The 18,279-nt window shown below is 51.3% G+C and overlaps 1 protein-coding gene across 6 annotated transcripts in view; it reads left to right on the top strand.

Moving 5' to 3' along the window:
- SLC25A22 (solute carrier family 25 member 22) overlaps window positions 1–18,279 on the top strand; it is a 52,281-nt gene that overhangs the window by 5,895 nt on the left and 28,107 nt on the right. For 3 of the 6 annotated variants that reach the window (XM_055721714.1, XM_055721718.1, XM_055721717.1), the window contains exon 2: window positions 16,963–17,078. In XM_055721714.1, the coding sequence (XP_055577689.1) occupies window positions 17,059–17,078 (20 nt within the window). In that variant the 5' untranslated portion in view covers window positions 16,963–17,058. Of the gene's footprint in view, window positions 1–4,125; window positions 4,267–10,487; window positions 11,048–11,096; window positions 11,725–16,962; window positions 17,079–18,279 lie in introns of those variants that run through there. The other 3 variants (XM_055721715.1, XM_055721719.1, XM_055721716.1) reach the window with 3 other exon arrangements.

Genomic DNA, 18,279 nt, shown 5'->3' with positions numbered 1-18,279 from the left:
TGCACCCTTACTGCCTTTAACGAGTGTGCTGCCTGCACGCCTTGGCCGGGGAGGTGAGGGCAGTTCCCTGTTGCCTGCCGGGTAGGGTGGATGGAAACGCCTTCTCCAAGGCCACGTGCAGACTGGGAGCTTGTTTGGTGCCCTGTTCAGTGCTATGCTCTTTGCTCTGTGGTAGTTAGGGATTTATAAAAAAGAAAAAAGAAGGAAGCATGGTTTAGGGACAGGATATGTTAGGGGCTAGCAGTCAACCTGGGTACTGCTTTCTGCTTGAATACATGGCCTTGGATAAGCAGTAAAATATCTCCCTGACCCTGTCCCCTACAATCAAATAGGGACAGCAGTGCTGCCAGGGTTTTGCCACTTGCACGCAATAGTGGTGGCAGCTGTTGCAGCAGATATGATCTGGTGTAATAAGTGGTCTCTCCTTCTGGATGCTTCCTTTTCCTTTTCCATTTTTTGTTGGCTTTCTCAAGGGTAGGGGTAGCTTCCATCCGCTGGGTAAGCTGAACTCTTCCCTGTAAGGCAACAGGAGCACTTGTTGGTTCATCTCATCCTTCGGAGCAACTGTTGTTTATGAAGGCTATTTTCTAAGGGTAGTAGTTCTTTTAAAGGACCTAAAACATACTGTGTTGGCCTGACCCCCTTCCCCTGAACTGTCCTGCTCATTTTGTTAGCAGCTAAATGTGTGCATGACCTCATGACCTGAGCAGCTGTTGTCTTTTTGATGCCCCCTCCCCCCTTTTTTTTTTTCTTTTTTCCAGAAACTTGCAATCTAGATTCATTGGTGCCCCACTCCGGTTCTTCAAAACCCATGGAGAGCTTGAAGGAAATAGCTTGGATACTGAAGTGATAAGTGCTACAGAAATGCCAGACGCTATATAAACAACTAAACTCAGCCCCCGGCCCTGCCTGAAAGAGGGATGATTTGCAGAAATACTTCAACAGATGGTCTGAATTTGACTTTGGAAAGGGGGGCAGAAATGCCAGGCTGGTGCTGAGCTGCGTGTGGGCGCGTGCCCGAGCGCGCTGTGTGGTGTGCTGCCTGCCAGCACGCTCCTGGGAAGGCTGAGCTGGCTGCTCCCGCAGCCGCTACGTGCTCAGCATCCGTGCGCTGCTGACTCGGTCCCTGCGGCTCTGCCAGGTCCCTGGCGTGGAGCGAGCTTCCCCTGTGGGGAGTTTCGGCTGTGCCTGTTCGGTGGGCTGTTCTAGTGGAGGGAGCTGCGGCCAGTTTTGGGGGCGTGGGGTCAGCTCGTGGCAGGGAGGCGGTGGAGCCGCTGTGCGGCTTGTGAGACATTGCTTGGCATGCAGGTGAGACTGCAGGAAGGCCGCGGTGTGATCTGACACTGTGTTGTCTCTTGCACTGGCAAGGTTACCTGGACCTGTGGCACTGCAAATTGAGGTGCTCTGGAGCTGGAAGCAAACAGATCAGCGGTGGCAAAGGGCATGTGCTGTTGGACACACCTGTGTGGATATGTGAGAACTTGCTGGTAGCCTGAAAGGACATGGGATGGGAGAATGTTTACATGGCATGGTCCAGGACCCTGATGAACTCTGGCAGAGCTGGCTGCTGGGGCCAGCCTCCCCTCTCCTCCTCTGGTGAGGTTACTGCTCTTGCAGGGGAAGAACAACATAGTTTCCCCAGCTGGTACCAGACCTGGGGTCCTGGCATCAACCGTGGCAGCAGCAGAGTGCTGCACCGCCTCTCGTGTGAGCTCTGCCATGGGGCAAGCAGGTTCCCACGTCAGTAGCCACAGCTGGCTCCAATGGGGATCGTGGATTGGAGTCCAAAAGTTTTTGTCTGAGGACCTGTGGAGTAGAGCAGCGTGCCTGGTTCCTGTATTGCCAAACCGTTGTTAGTCTCCCAGTGCAAGGTGCCTTTTACACTGCTCACTGGTGCAACAATTTGTTTTTGTCTAATGCTTTTTGCTGTTCCTGCCATGTGCTTTTTGGCGAGACAGTGTTGGTTGCTAATTAGAGCAGGGATGTGAGGTGTGCTTCAGGGGTGAATTTTTTTTTTTAAACTTTCTGAAAACAGGTCTAATTCTGAAGCAACGCAAGATTAATCGCTTTACTGAGGATGCCTAATGTGTTAGGTAAGTTCTTGTGGATACATCTGGCAGGTAGCAGCATTGCACTGCGCATGTGGAGTAGCCAGGTAAGACATTAAATGTCCAGAGAATGACTTTCCAAGTTTGACTTATTTCACTTTTTTTCCTCTCTTTTTCCTTTCCTGTGTTACCCATCTCCTGCTCTGTCTAGGTGAGCAGGACCCTTACGTGTTTTCATTTGCTTGTAGCCTCCTAAATATATTGTCTTCCTGCTGGGAACGCCTTGCCTGCCTTGCGGTCTGCTGATTCACAGCACTCCGGGTGAGCAGGGAGCTGGTGAATGGATTTTGCTGCAGACTATCGAGCTGTGAGGTGGTGGTTGCAGTCCCCTTGACAATTCCTCCGCTTGTTTCCCTGGAGGAGCTGCTAACCTCCTTAGGAGCAGCATGACCCTTGTGGAGCTGCTGACTGTGTTTAGCAAGGAACCATTTTGCTGTGATCTGAACAGCTTTGGCATAACAAAGCTGAGGTGGGAGGAGAGAAATGCTCTCTTCGATGCAGGAGCAGAGCAGGTATGTTCATATACCCCTACAGCAAAGGGGGACTGGCAGCAGCAGTGTCCTTTATCTCCATTCCTGTGGCTGAGGGGCAAGGAATGAATATTGATTAACATGACATTTAACTGGCATTTCTTCTAGTGTACTGGGAGCATTAGTCAAATACTGCCTTCAGTGGCTAGAAGTAATGAGACAGGCTTCCTTCCTCAGAAAGGTCTCTACCTGTTGCTGCAAAGTGTTTGGGAGGCTGGGAGATGTCCCTTTGTTATCCTGTCTACTCTCCGTGTCTGGTTTCTTGTACAAAAAGCACCTGAAATACAGTCTTGGCTCTAGCAAGCAGCTGAGCTTGCAGCGTATGTGCCAGTGTTTGCATGCTTACGTGGTGACTCCTGCTCAGTGCTTCTCTGTCACCTCCACCCAGCTCTTAACTCCAGTGGGTGACACAGGAGGGTTTACGTCCTTTCAGACCCAGGGGTTCTGTTTCATTAGGCTGCAAGATTTTAGCATTGCAGCCACATCGTTGGCTGGCCCTCTTGGGGCACCGTGGCTCCTGCTAGAGGGGCAGGGTGTGGGCTTTGCTGGATGCATTGCTTCTTCCAGCCAGGCTTGTGCGGTCCCTCTGTGGGACCCTGAGTGACAGCTGGCAGTTGACGTATAGCCCCACAGCCCTCTGGACTTCTAGGTCTTTTAAATAATTTTGTTCAGGGACCAGAAGCCTTTATCTTCCAGGTTTCCCTGGAAGGTACTCTTGTTCGGTTTTAGTGTTGCTTATTGGTTCATTATTTTTTTTTTCCATTGCCCACAGCAGTCAGGCTTCTGCTGAGAGGAAGGCAGCCCTGCTTCTCACTCATGCCTCTCTTTGTTTCGTTTTGGTTTTGGGTTGGTTTTTTTGTGCTGGCACAAGCATTTGTGTGTTCACAGCAACACGCTGACCTGGGAATAGGCCTGGTCTGAAATGTGTTCCTCTAGTTGCTGGGGGAAGGAAAAGCTCCCTCCTTTTTGGCAGTAGCCTGAAGTTATGCTGGGCTAATGCTTGAGTAACCACAGCCTCTGCTGGGAAAGAGAATCATGTGGCTTGAGAGATGCACTTTCCGGGGCTAAAAATCCCTGGTATGGTTTCCTTCATAAAAACACTTGCATCTTCTCTGCCAACCCACTGTCAAGGCTGCATCGAGCCAGTACCTCTTTGTGCAGGACAAACTGTTACACTACTGCTGTGGCCCTGGGTCTCGCCTGGTGCCCTGTCGTAGATTCTGTCTTTGAGGGGCAGAGTCCGCATCATGTCTTTTAAACCACCCTGCAATTCACGTGGCACAGTCCTTGCTGCCAGAGGAAGGTGGGTGCTTTCAGGCCTCCTGGGGGTGGCCATGTGTGCTGCCAGATGCACACGGTATAGGAAGAAGTGGGAACAGACAGGGGAAAAAAAGCCCCATGGCTTTGCTTTGCGCTGGCACAGTCCCCTAGTGTTCACAGGAACAAGCGTGTGTTTCAGAAAGTGCTCTGTGAGCACGTGTTCTGTGGGGATGCAAAGAAATACAACCGACTTCCTCTCCTCTTCCTCTCCCTCCCTTGCACGCGAGGAGCCGGTGGCGGTGCCTAGCAGACACCCTTAGCAGGAGCACAGCCGATGCCCAGGGAGCTCCTTGCCAGGGGTGGCAGAGGTGAGGGATCTGGTTACCCTTGGGCTGGAGGGATGGGGGGCTCCTCTCTGAGCTTATCTGAACCTTGCTGGGATTGTGTGTCTGTCTCCTGCTGTCCTTTTGCTTCTCCCTGCCACAGCTTTCCCCTTGCTGTTTCTGAAGACTGTTCCTATTTTGACATGGGAGATGCACGTGGTCCCGCCTGTCTGCCATGGGTAGGTTTAGGAGCCGGTTGGATTGCCTAACCTGGTCGAGCTCACCCTGCAGCTTCCATGTGCTGCCTGTCCGGCCGAGCTGTCCCCGGCTGACTTGGGGGACGTGGAGCAGACAGGTCTGGGTGAGGAGTGGTGTGTGGCAGGATGCTGAGTGACTTGCAGCCCCTGGTGCTGTTCTGTGGCTGGAGGTGCCGGTGCCACGTGGTCCCGGTGGGAAAGGGGCTGCCTGCAGGATCCCAGGCTCACAGACCCCAAGCAGCAGGGTCCTCTGGGATGTCCTCTGGGCCACGGTGGTAGGAAGGGACAAGCTGGCTGGCCCTTTGGAGAGGGGATCCTGTGTCTATCGATTGCACCGAGGGCTGGGCGAGAGAGCAAGGCTTTTTGCACGTTCGCAGGCTGAGCGAGCCGTGGGGTGCGAGGTGCAGGGCTCCCATGCTTCTCCTCCGAAAGCTGTGTCAAGGCAAGTAATTTCCGCTCTCGCACAGCTATTATGAAAGAGCCTGGGTTTGCTGCACCCCTCTCTCCCTTTGCCCTCAGGGCATGCTGGGCTTGTTAGAATTAATGTAATTAGCACATGCCTTATTAGCTCACTAAGGCACAAAGAACTCATGTATATTTGTAGCCAGGTTAAGCAGCCCCTATTAATTTAAGAACCATGTCCTCAGTGCATGGCAACAGTTAATCACTGCTGGTGACTCAGGATCAGCCAGTACGGAGGGAATTTGGGCAAGGTGTATATGCATGCGGTTCTCTTTTATTGTGTTATTTTTTTATTAACGAGCAGAGCTGTGAAGGGAATTAGCAGCAGGCGCAGTAGACAGAAGGAGGCTTTCAGTGCAGGTTTGATAAGCAGCCAGCCCTGGATATTTCCTATGCTGTATGGAGAAGAGGATCTATAGAATGGATCAGTGTGATACAACACAGGCTGGGAGGTGGAAATATACAGAAATAAACTTTAGTAACCCTTGCTTGAACTCCGCTTCAATAGGGTTATGAACTAGGTACTGATAGTAATTTTGCTTCGCTGTTTCCCCTCAGTGAATCCTGGGGCAGAGGAGGTGGCTGGTGTGTTCTGCTGCTGGTCATAATTGAGAGAGACTGCGGAAGAACAAGGTTTTCAGGAAAGAACAAAAAATAGTTGCAAGCAATTTCATTCTCTGCAGTGCCGTGGTCCTCAGTCTCTTTTGCTGGTCTGAGTCTTGCCACACACAGAGCTTAGTCAGGTCCTGTGGGATGCTTCCAGGATGCTTGCTACCCGGTGTTTTTTTAGTGGTTCCCCTCATCTCACCCGTGGAAGATGAAGGTTTTGCAGGTGAGTGCCAGTTTGTGCCCTACCACCCTGGAATGATGCAACCTGCAAGGCCAGGATGGTGGCGTGTGTCTCTGCTCCTGTAGCCTTGCATGTGGGCTGCTAAGGTCCTGCACCGCTTCTAAAACTAGTGGATTAAGCATTTTTGGGGCTCTCTTCAGCCAAGATCACTACCCATGCAAAGGAGGCTTCCTGCGTTTCTTCTCCCACTTCTCAAAATAATCAAAGGCCGTGCTCTTCGTGATGATCGTGAGCTGGGAGGAGGAGCTGGAAAAGTGGTGCTAGAAAGCAGCTGATGTGCTTGCACAGCTTTGGTCAGGTTTTCTGCAAGAAGCTCTTGGGGTGAGGTGCAGGTATCCTGCCTGCTCCCCCTCCCTCTTTTTACTCCTCTCATTTGCTGTTTCTGTCCCTTGCCAAGTAGGCTTGGGCTGTCAAAGCCTGAACTACTCCTGGTCGTCGTGGGCTTGCGCAGGAGCATCGCTGAGAAGATAAGGCTATTATAGGCAGACAGGCAAGGAATCCCATGAAATTGGACCAAAGTGTGTATGTGCCTGTGATAACGTGCCCTCTCACTGCAGCTGGCAGGGGACCAAGTCCCCAGGCTCCAGCAGAGACGACAAGCTCCTCTGGCTCGCATCTGCTGAGGACCTGGCCCTCCTGGGAGGCACAGTGGGAAAATAAAAGTCTGAGATCTCTGTGGAAGGACAGGGGATGCACACGAGTTTGTCCGCAGCAGGTTGGAGCAGATAAACTTATTTCTCCTTCCTTAGAGCCTGTTCCTTGGGACAGCCCAATGCTTGGATGAAGACCCTGTGAGTGGTTAGTGGGGTGAGGAGCTGCGATGGTATACGTACTGGTGATACGGAGGTACCCATTTGCAGCTTCTAACAGGTGCATTGCAGGGGAAAAAGGAAAAAAAAAAAAAAGAAAATTAAAAAGCGTGTGGGAAGAGAAATGGTTGTTGAGGTACTTCAGATGCTGGCTGGAGGTGGTGATTTTTTTAAAAAATAGATTTTATTTTTCTTTTCTGTGTTTCACGGGCACTGCTTGGCTTGATGGGTCTTTCTGTACAGGGTCAGAGCAGCCCACTGGCTCGGAGCTGTGGGCAGCTTTGTGCACACTGAAACAGAGGGTGTTTTCCAGGCCACCATTTTCAGCCAGTGAGGACTTCTGTTCCCTTCTCTCTGTGCTCGGTGGTTTGGAGAAGGAAGGAGTAGCCTTGATGTGGTGGAGTTTAACCCAACAGGTTTTTGGTCTTCCCTTGCGTTGCTCTGTGGGAGCAGCTGTGTGTCAGAGCCAGCTCAGCAGCCCCCTTGCTGGGTGCTGGGCTGGAAGGGATGGACCCTAACTTATAGCCCTGGAGTAGCTGAAGTTGGGGCTATTTCTGGCATGTATCTTGTTCAACGTCTGCTGAAGGAACACAGTGTAGGGGAAACAACTTGGATTAGTGGTTTGGTTTTCTTCTCAAAAGAAGAGGGTTTTTTCCCCCCCTTTTCTAGGGCTGCATACAGCATTCTGAGAAAAACTGTACTCATCTTGTGACATGAAGGTGTGGTCATCATAACAGTCCATCCTTGAGACAGCTGCCACCAAGCTCTCCAACTTGTGGGCCATCACCAGAGTCCTGGAGGGCTTGTATTGCATCACGTCCATCCTGCGTGCCCCATGCTAGCCCTGAGGCAGGACCAACAGCTCTCAGAAGGGGGGCTCGCAGCAGGCACAACGCTGACCAGTGCTGTCAGTCCTTCCCCTCTGCGGTCTGGGATCTGGCAACGGTGAGCCGGCACCATCCCAGGAGGACACGCTTCAAGGCATCTAACAGGAACAGCTCTGTGGGTGTTTGGTGTTGCTCTGATGGGGTACTGCTGCAGCTTGGCCTGGAAGGATGCTTACTCCTCCCAGCCGGGCCACTGGCACCCCTTTCTATCAGAGACCGGTCTGCTGAGAGCTGGGAGCCCTGGTTTTGTTGCTGGAGGGGAATGAATGGTCCCTTTCATGGCCCAGGACCTCAGCTCTGTGCTCTGCTTAGTTCCTACTGAATGGGCTAGATTCCAACCCTCACTTTCCCTTGGGCTTCTCGGTTGATTGTTTTTAATTACTGCTTTGTACATGGTGATTATTTTAAATTGGGAGGGGGAAACCTTTATCCTACTCTGCCAGTCTCTTGGCAGAGCACCTGAGTGAGGAATTTGCATCATTTAGTTTCTCGGTGGTACATCCTTCCAGATCAAAGTGTTGGTCTGTCTGTTGCTCTGCCTTTTCTTGACCACCACAAATTATTGAGGAGGAAACGCTGTATACAAGTTATTGTTTGTCCTGTCAGCTCTGTCTCCCGTCTGCCAGACTCCAGCTTCTCAGCAAAGCTGTCCTCTTTCTCCAGCTAATGCTGCATGTCTCTGAAACTGTAATTTCTTAAAAACTGGTATGGGGAACTGATCCAGGGGAAGATGGGTTTAAAAATAGTCAGTCACGCCAGTTCAACGTGTGACTACATGATTTCTCAAGTGGCACTTGGAAAGGGGCATCACTGGTAATAAGCACCCACTTATGTCATCCAAAGATGTCCACGCTGCAGAGTCGGTTGTACACCAGCATGATCACGTGTGGGCAGTTTTACTGTCTGTCAGTTAGCTTGTGCTTCCACTGTTGGCTTTTCAGTTGCAAAATAATGTAGGCCATTATAAACTTAAAGTAAATCATCTTTATCCCTAGAGGTTGCCACATTGTATATAGTTCATTGTGTTTGCATATGGTTTAGTTGTTCTGTAGCTACTTTTTAGAGATCCCTTTGAATTGGTGCAGGTCTCTACGGACCAAAGGCTGGAGCTCACCACAATTTTCAAATAAAATGCTGGGCCCGATTTTCTGCTGTGGCTGTGCTCTGACCTCATATCACCGCATCACTGAATATTTTATGAGATGCATGGAAAGGTTTTTTGGCCCTCTGGCTCCTCCACCTATTGGACTGTGTTTCTGTAGAAGCCATGGAGAGCCAAGACTGCATTTGCCTTTGGGCACATGTAGTTGGCCGTAATTTGGAGACTTGTTAATTGTGTTGTAAGTGTTGAGAGGAATGAGAGGGGTGCAGAGCTTGATGTGGCATTTGTGCTGAGCAGAGGAGCCAGGTCTCTGGAGACTCATCCACTAGACCCACTTGCCTTTTTAAGAACTCGGAGAGGAGTCAGCTTGAGATGGGAAGGGCACTGACATCTCCCGTGAGCTTCCTTTGCTCCCCTTAGTCTTGCCTGCGGTGCTGTGAGCACTTTTAGACCTGTTGTCTCTCTCTCTCTGAGAGAAGGCACTGCAGTTACTGCCTTACGAGAATGTTTTAATGTGTCGCTGTCTTACGGAGCGGGACTCCGCTATGTGTTCTCAGTGAGATGGCTGCAAGCTCATTTGTCCTCTTGAAACCTTCCCTCTGGTTCCTTCAGCTTGGCAGCGCCGATGACTTGGACAGCAAGACCGCGTGAGCCCTGGGTGAGTCACTTCTCCTTCGGCTGTCCTCACTCATCCCATCTTGCAGTGCAGCTGCAAAACCTCCAGGACAAGGGCTGTCCTTGACTGAAGGTCTGTGCAACCCCTAAAATAACTGGTCCCGGGTCTGCGCTGGGGCCTCTTGGTGTGCTGCAGTGCCGATATCCAAGCCCGGCTTCAAGATGAACGTTGACTTTCTGGCTCTCGATCTGGGGCAGTTTCCCAAGACATGCAAAGTTGAAGGGCGTATCTGGCGTCTGTTCCAGATCTGCACAGGCCTGCTCCTCAAGTCTTTCTGTCTGACTTGAATGCAGATGGCTTGGCCCTGAGCAGTTGCCCTTTGCAAACCTTTCTGCCTGGCTGGAGTGGGATGTGCTCTAGGAACTGGGGTGTGATCCAGTGTTAGGACCTGTCAACTGGACTCTGTTTTCTTGAGCTGGCCTGGAGTAGAGCTGAGGGCTAGGAGAGTTGTCTGGGAGAGAGACCACAGTGATGCAAGGAGAGGCCTCCGTGGGATTCCCTCTGTTGAGCAATAGGGCAAACAGCTGCTACACCGATCTGAGCAAGCTACTGGGTGGTTGGCCTGGAGAAGGTCTCCAGGCTGGGAAGGTGCTTCTCTTGCTGCTCACAGTGCCTTTTGGAGGCCTTTCTGCAAGCCTTAGCTCTCACAGAGGTGGTGGAAGATGCCTGTTGACTTGAGTTACTGCTTAAGGCTTCTCAGTAAAACAGGCAAAGTTGCATGATGCTGTACAGGGAATGGGGGGCCAGCCTGTTGCTTCCAACAGGATGGAGAGCCCGGAGGGGAGCACGTGGGAAAACTGGGTGTGTTCCTCCTGCTCCTGCTGCCTGAAGGGAGGAGGATCACCATGTCCTTCCCTGCTCTTTTGTCCCTTTCCTTTCCAGTGCATGCTGTTCCACTCACTGTGATCCTTGCTTTGGAATCAGCAGCTAGGTTGGCTTTTCTGTGCATCAGAGGCCAAGCAGACAGAGGGGCTGTTGCTACGCACAGTAAAGTGTCTGTCCGATGTCTTTTTTTTATTATTTGAAAAATCAAATTTTTTTTGAAATTTTTCAATTTGAAATTTGAAAAAAAAAAATTGAGTTTTTTTTTATTTTGAAAAAAAAAAAGTCACCTTTGGCTTTGCATAGAGGTGATGCCAGTGACTGAGGCCAGCAGGCAAATGGAGAGAGAGCACAAGCTGCCTCCAGCATGTGGTGGGACTTTTGTCCCTGAGAAAGGGGGGTTGGTTGGACCAGCTCAAAAGAAGCTCTTGAGTGCTGAGCCCTCTCCTTCCTTGGAGAGCGGTGGAAATGGCTGTGTTTCTGAGGCCAGTTTTGTCATCTTGGCTGCCACTGTGTGAAGGTAAATGAAGTCTCTGAATTTCCTGTAATCTCAAATAAGGCCTGAGGGAGAGGATAGTCACAGCACTGTGCGTGCAGTGTCAGAATACAGGACGTTGCTGTAGTCCTGGGAGCTTGCAGTGTTGTCCCCTGTGACACTTCCAGCATGGCCCTTTTGTGGCTCTTTTCCCATTGCAACGTTACGGGTAACTGCACAGGTCCAGATGGGTGAAGGATGTTGCGGGCAAATGCCTCTGCTAAGATGTTGGACTCTTTTTGTTTGTGCCTTGTTTCTTCCTAAGCTGGAACGTTGTCATGGGAGCAGGGTGCTCCTCAGGCTGCCAGTTGTGCTTGGAAGTCCTGTCTGAAGGGCAAGTCGGCAGCAGAGCCGTGACGAGAGCGCTGGAGCCTTTGCTGCTAATCAGGAGTTTTGGTCCTCTCTTGAACCTCCAGGTGCATCCAGGTAAATCTATACCGCCACCGCCTCTGTTCGCAAAGCCAAACACCTCTGGAACATGCCCTCAGTCCAGGGGCTGTCCTGCGCTGCCAGAGAACTTGCCTGTTTCTTTGTGTCATGAGGGAGATGTTTTGAGGTGGTTTATCATCGTGAGGTCTGGCAGCATGGAGAAGTTGAGACTCCCCGGTCTGAGCCCAGTTTGCACAGAGGGCAGACGCCAGTTGCAGGGGCAAAGTTTGCCCGCTGTTTTGCAAGGGTGCCAACCTGACTGCTTTCACTGTGAACGTGCTCTGGCATTTTTGGCTGTAGATAGGAGGGTGTCAGGGGACTCCGATCTTGAGCAGCCAGCAGGAGGGAAGCCGCACAGGGCAGAGGTAAGTCGTGGAGGACAGAAGGGACCGCAGGAGCTGAGGGCTCTTGCTGGAGACTGTTGAGAAGGAGGAGCGAGCGCCCTGCGTGCTGGGGCTCAGCATACCCACCGCCTTGCAAGCTGAGTGGGCACTGTGCCACTGAGCCTGTCCCCGTGGGGGTGCGAGCAACCAATGGTGCAGGCAGGTGGTGTGCCACCTCCCCGCTGGGACTTTGGCCTTTTTTCACCTGAGGTGAGGAGGTGACCTGCCCTGGGCTCAGTGCTTTCAAAGCCCAGCGTGGTAGGGGACAGTCAGCCGCTGACTGCGTGGCAGGTGAGTTTGCATCTGCAGCCCCGGGGCTTCTGGGGCTGGTGGCAGAATGGGATGAAGGGACTGCGCTGTCCCACTGCACAGATGGAGAGGTGACAGTCTGTGACAGTGGGGGAGCGTCTGCCAGTGTGTTTGAGCTTTGTTTTATTGAGGACTAATGCCCTGCCTGGTGCTGCAAGGAAATTCATGGCAGTCCCTGCTTTTGAAAGCCTAAGGGCAAGTGAGCAGCAGGGGTGAAGCTGCCACCAATTCCCTTCATCCCCTCTATCCCGAAATGTCTTGAGCAGGCAAAAGCCAAGTTGGCAGCCTCTCCCCAGGTGAGATTTTCTGATACCACCTCCCTTGTGTGCTTTGTGCCAGCATGCATCTGGAAAGAGCTTCTCTCAGGAAATATTTGTGGTTCAGTTTGCACTCCTTAAACCTTAGCGTTGCGATTGCAGCTTGGCTGCAGTCATTAGCAAAACTTGGCAGGGTGTCTGCACCTTCAAATGTCTTTGCACCGTGAAGGGAAAGGGGTCTGCTGATCCCAGAGGGTTTCTCCTCTCCCAGCAGGTACTAGTTGCTGATTGCTTCCCCCGGACTTCTGTGGCTGTGAGCGGTTGCATGGCTGTGTCCTCTTGACACGGTGGATGCTGGCACAGTTTTGCTCTGTCCTCTTACCCTCTGAGCCCTGCATCTTGATGTCAGCTTGTCTGGCTGGGGCACTGAGTTTGTCTGCTCTCGAGGCAAATGGGAATATGTGGAAGGGAGTCCTGTCTTCCCCTTCGGCTCTTTATTTTCAAGTCAAGGTTGTAGTTTGAATATTTGCTTTCAGTGACAGCTCCAGCACGTGCTGGCCTTCAGTTCTCTCTCATCCTTGCCTGACCGCTCTGCACAGATGTTAGCGCTGGCACAGAAGCAGGGATGGGAACACGTGTTTGGGTGTAGGGAGAGGATGGGGTTGCTTCCTTCAGCCGCAGCACCTGCTGACGTTGGCTAAAGGTCTTCTGTCAAAATGGCAGCCTGCATGCACTCAGGTAAATCAGCATGTCCAACGGTCTGCGCCCAAAAGGCTGTGCTCAGTGCTCAGCTGTGGTGTGGGGCTGCTGGGGAGGGGGGAGCCGGGGAGTGGGAGGGCTGGCGGAAGGCAGAAGCGAAGAGCCAGCCTCTGGGAGGGAGCTGCTGGCGGGACCGGGGAAGCTGGTGGACTGGGAGCCTGCAGCTGGCTTGGAGGGTGCTGCATGGTGGCTCTGGCAGCCTAGCAGAGGAAGAGCAGGACAAGAGGGAGGATGCTGAGCTGTGGGGACCCCCAGGGTCAGACTGTGGGCAGAGCAGTGGCATCTGCAGGTAGAGGTGGCAACCCACTGCCACAAGGCAGTGTGGTGGCAATAAGTGTGATGAGTGTGGTCAAAGAGGTGTGGGTAAACTTAACCTGTTCTTTCCCCACGGTGGCTCGGCTTGTGGAGATGTTGAGTGCCTCTGTCTCCATCCCAGCTTGCCAGCAGCACACATGGCATGTATGTGGTGAGACTGTGTGCTTCCCTCCATGCCCCAGGCTGGGCTGTGATTCTCTGGTAAGCACTTTTCCTTCTGGTGATAAGGCAAGAGTCGAAGGTTAAGAGTCCAGCCCTGTGCCCCAGGCTGATCAGGAGTGCAGCAGGTCTGCAGCAGGCAAAGGTTGGCCATCCTGGAGAAAAGCTTATGTTTGGGTAGTGTGGGTGGATGAGCCTGTGTGGTACGTGGCAAGGCAGGGGAGCAAAATAGCACCATTTTGCCCATGCCTGAGGCTGTGAGGACCAGCTACATCTAAAGCTGGCTAGGCTGGCATTGTGCTTCCCACAGTCTGGCTGCTGTCGCTCTCTGGAGCTGTATTTTGGGAGCTGGGAAATGGGAGAGGCTGGGCTGAGGAGGCTCCTGGGCTGTCTGTGTGTGGCAATGTGAGCTTCAGGCCCTTTGCACCACCTCTCTGCCTAGCACAGAGGCGATGCCCTGTGCTGCAGAGTGTGCGACACTCTGAAACTAATTTACTTGATCATTTTAATAAATGTAGAAGGGACATCCCAGTGTGCGAGTAATGGGGCATTAATCCATGCTAGCTGTGTTAACAGCACTCTAGGAAGGAATTAATGCCACATAATTCATTGCCCATGCAGCTCTCGCTCTCTTAATTATGGGATGTTCAATTTAGGGAGCCCATTCCGTGAGGGCTACTCAGCCTCTTTGGCTTTGAGTTGGGTCTCTGGCAGTTCTTACTTCCCTTGTCTGTTCACTACCAGTTTCCTCCCTGCTCCTCTGTTCCTTGTGCCATGCAGGTTCCCAGTTCCAGTGGCGCAGTTGTCCACTGGGCCATGGAATTTAACCATACCAAGACCTTCTGAGGCATCAGCACCTTTTTGATGCTGCTGGCTTGTCTGCTGCCCCAATGCAGATGCTGATGGAAGGTTTCCTAGGAAGATGCAAGCCCTGCTGCCATGGGAAGCCCTCCAGCTACACCCCTGCTTGGCTGCAGAACCTTTGCTTGCCTGCTTTTGTTTGCATTATTTCGCTCCTGAGAGCACTGTGTTCCTGGGGAGATACACTCAGGTTTTCACTTAAATCTCTTTCCTTTCTAGGTTAAGTGTGTAATGGTCTGGACTTGTTTTTTAAATACTCTAAGAAATTACCGGCATCCTCTTCCCAGCCTCTGTTTTTCCTCCTCTCAGGCTGCAGGACTGCAGCAGTTCTCCTGCCCTGGGAGGGATGGGAGTCCAGCTCTCCCCAGGAACTCCCTGGCGAGGGTGCTGGAGGCTTCATCATCCATCCATCATCTTTTACGGGACTTGGGGAGTTCTGTAGATTACAGCAAAATGCTGAGAGTTTGCAGTGACTTTGGGTTTGTTTTGCAAATAGTCATTCGCTGGAGCTCTGTCTGAACAAACAGAGCTCAAATAAGCTTTCCACTTCAGTGCATTAAAATCCCTTAATGCATTAAAATCCCCTGGCCATGGACATTCAGGCTCTGCTGTGCCAGGTGCTGTATAAACAGTTATCAAGTGCTGGTGTCTGCTGTAAAATGATCACATCATTTGCTTCCCCTCGCTCGTCCGCGAGTTGAGTAGCTTTTGTTAGGGGAGATGATACTAGTCCTGGCATTTGCTGGCCATACAGCCAGCACCAAGGAAACCTGTAACTTTGCCCAATTTTAAACCCAGGAAGATTTTGACCCCTTCTTGCTGTGTAGCTGCAGTAGGAGCATCAGTTCCCTGGTGAGAAGCAGCAGTTTTCCAGCTGGGTCAGACAGCTGGGCTCCGTAGTTACTGGGCAGGTGGAGAGCTGAACCCAAAAGTCAAGGGGAAAAAAAAAAAAAAAGAGGGAGGAGAGAGCTAAACCCAGCTGTCCTGAGTCCCTCTTGGTGTGGTAGCATCTTCTCCCACCCGCATCACCCGACTTGTGCCAGCAGGTAAGAAGCAGCCCTCTGATATCTCTGTGTGTCCATTTCAGCGTCTCACTTTCCAGCTGGGTGGTGGTGGTGGATGCTAGCAGCCTTGCTGTCTTCTCTTGGCGTGGCCCTTTGCGGTGGCTGCCTGGCCTCTTGGATGTCCTTCTGCAGGGAAGTGTGCAGCAGGGACAACAAGGGGGGAGTTTGCCAGAGCTTGGAGTGGGATGTTGGAACCGCTTGGCGCATATACTTTGTCAGAGCTGCTGCCTCAATAAATACAAATGTTCTATTGAGGGTATAGATATTATGCCAGGGTTACAGGCTTTCAGCAACCGGTCTCCCTGTATTTTTAGATTTGGTCTTATTCTGGTTAAATTGATAGAGAATTAGATTAACCTGAAACAAACTGTTCTTGCAGACATGCATATGAAAGCAAAAGGGTTACGGAAGTGTGTAGTAGCGCGGCGTGGTGGGTGAAGTTTGCGTGCAGTGGTTTGGAGAGGAGCCCCTTTCCCTGGTGAGCTGCGGGTGCTGGTCTCTCGTGGCTTTGGCTGAATGTGGGACTCCAGAAAAGGCAGTTTTTGGTCTCTTGTCATCCAAGCGTGGGACTGCAAATGCTTTCATACTGCCCTGTGCTTGGCCCTTGATGTAACAGGGAGGGGAGCAGGTCAGTGCTGAACTGTGTGTAACCTCTTCCCATACCTGCTTGTACCATCGCCAGCTCTTTCAGGGGCATTTTACTCTCAGGAATGCCTCTGGCCCTCAGGTTGTATCTCCAGAGCAGAAGTGTCAGCCTGAAAGCCACCTTGTTGGATGGGAGATGGTGCGGCTTAGGAAGTCTGTAATTTAGGGGCAAATTTCATTCCAGAGGCAAAGGGCAAAGATATTTCCTCTGCTTCTGGCTCACTGCCCGGGTGGTGACTGGAAGGGGGAGATGGAGGAGAGTGGCTGAGTGCTGCTGAGATGTCCTGAGATGGTCAGTATGAGACTGATGAAAGTATGGGGAACCTGGTCCCCAGGTTGGAGGTGAGGAGGAGACAAGGACACCTCCAGAAAGCTGAAGGTCGGCTTCTGAAATTTTCTCTGGCATCCAGATTTCTTTGTGTGGTAAGTTCTACCAGCTCTTGTCAAATGGTAGCAGTTAAGGGTCTTGGAGGGAAACATTCCTGCAGAATCGGAGCTTCAGCGCTGTGCCAGTAGGTGCTGAGCTGAAAGGAGTGGTCCAAAGGGCAAAGTCACACCAATAGCTTGGGGAGGGAGAAGCACTACTTGGAAGTCAACATTGGCACGAGGCTAACCGTGGCCTGTCTGTTTGGGCTGGGAAATAGAGGAAGGATTGTAACCACTGGGAGAACTTTTTTTTAAGACTGTCCTTTAGAAACAGCAGGTATGTGTTGGAGGGAAGGGCTGAACAGGTCCTGTGATGGCACGTGATTTTCTTGGGGTGGCTGGGTGGACCTGCAGAGGGTTGGAGCTTCACATGGTGCGGTGTGAAATGTTCCCCGGAGTCTGGGAGCGCTGTGATGGGTGCTGCTGTCCTGGATGCTGCTGTCCTGGATGCTGCGCAGAGCTCCTGTGCTGCCTGGCTGTTGCCCTTCCTACGTGCTGCTGGAGCCTGATGACTAGCAGCTCTTCCCTCCTTGTGTGCGTGTATATTTATATACACACTCGCATTTATAAGGCTCCCTCTGGAGCTCAGTCTCCTCTGGGGAGACCAGGTGCTCCCTTAAATCACTTGTTGCTCAGCTAGCCTCCCCCTGCAGCCTGCCCAGTAGGACCTGAGCTTCAGGAACAGCGTAAGTGTCTCAGCTTTGTCTCCTTGGTATCTTTCTCTCCTTTCCCAGGAAGAAACTAAAGTGAAAAAGAAGTGACTGAAAAAGAAATTAAGGAACGATTTGAAGGAACAGATCCATTTCTTAACAAGATCAAGTTTGAATTAAATGGCTGATAAACAGATCAGGTAACTTTTTTTTTTTTTTTTCTCCAAAATTTTTGAGATGTTGGTTGTGCTTTAGATTTTTCTTTTAAAGTCTTTTGAACATAATCCCTTTTGGTGATACAGGAGGTTGGAGGAAATTACCTGGACATATCTTCTGGCCTTAAACAGTTCCGATTCCTTCTCTGCTCCTTTCTTACCTGCATTTTTTCAACCTTCTCTTATTTTCTGTCTTTACCATGTTGTCACATCTCAGCCTTCTTCAGTTCTTTTTTTCTCACTGCCTTTTTCTTTCCACCCTCTGCTTTTTACCCTCCATGCGTCTGTTCCTTTTTGCTTTTTCTTTCAAAGGTCAGCTTGACCTGCTGACTTCAGCTTGCTGACATCAAGGGAGCAAAGCCATCTCCTTGGCCAGCCCAGGATGCAATGCTTGTAATTACAAAGTCCACAGAGTTGCAACCTTGTACCCTTCTTCTAAAGTCAGTCAGTGCTTGAGTGACTCCAAGAACTTGAAATACCAACAATAATTAGTGACACTTAAGTGCACGGCTGGAACTTAATAACATTGGTCCTGGCCTATGCAAAGGCTGGATATGAGTCCTCACTGGAAATTAACTGGGATGTGTATTCTGAGTTCTACCAGTAGCTTCTTAAGAGCTGTGTCAGATGGTCCTGCACGTGGGTTTAACTTTCTGCTGCTTGTGAAGTTGCCCCAGATAAATGACTCCTACATGCTGTCGGATTCCAGAACTTGGCAATGCCTGAATGCTACAGGCAAGAGGGCTGTCCCTTCTTGGTGTTTGCCGTGATTAGGGTATCTTCTTGTGTGCTCGCCTTCTGCAAATGAAAACAATCCTGAGCTGCGCTGATAACAAGACAGCGTTGTGGAGTGTTTATGTGCCTAGATTTGCCCGTCATCAGTTACCCAATTTGGAGAACACTTGGCATTCTTCTCTTATACCCCTGAAGGACACGCTGAGATTCACCTCCATGGAGCCTGACAAGTCTAAGTCCCTGATAGCCTCAGCAGAGCAAAAGGAGCAGGTATCAGTGGCCATTTGAAGCTTGGTATTTTGAAGATCTCCCCCACGCCCTCTAATGCGCTCTTGGCAGCGTGAACAGGAGCTTGGTGGCTACGGGGACTAGTTAAAAGGGCTGAGGAGGAGCACTAGAAGAACTGGGATGCCTCTCTATCCCCTCTCACGTTAAACTGAGCAAATGGCTT

The sequence above is a fragment of the Falco cherrug genome, chromosome 10 (assembly GCF_023634085.1).
Source record: "Falco cherrug isolate bFalChe1 chromosome 10, bFalChe1.pri, whole genome shotgun sequence".
NCBI classification, from domain to species: domain Eukaryota; kingdom Metazoa; phylum Chordata; class Aves; order Falconiformes; family Falconidae; genus Falco; species Falco cherrug.
The sequence above is the reverse complement of the archived record's forward strand: the minus strand, read 5'-3'. Positions and strand labels throughout refer to the sequence as shown.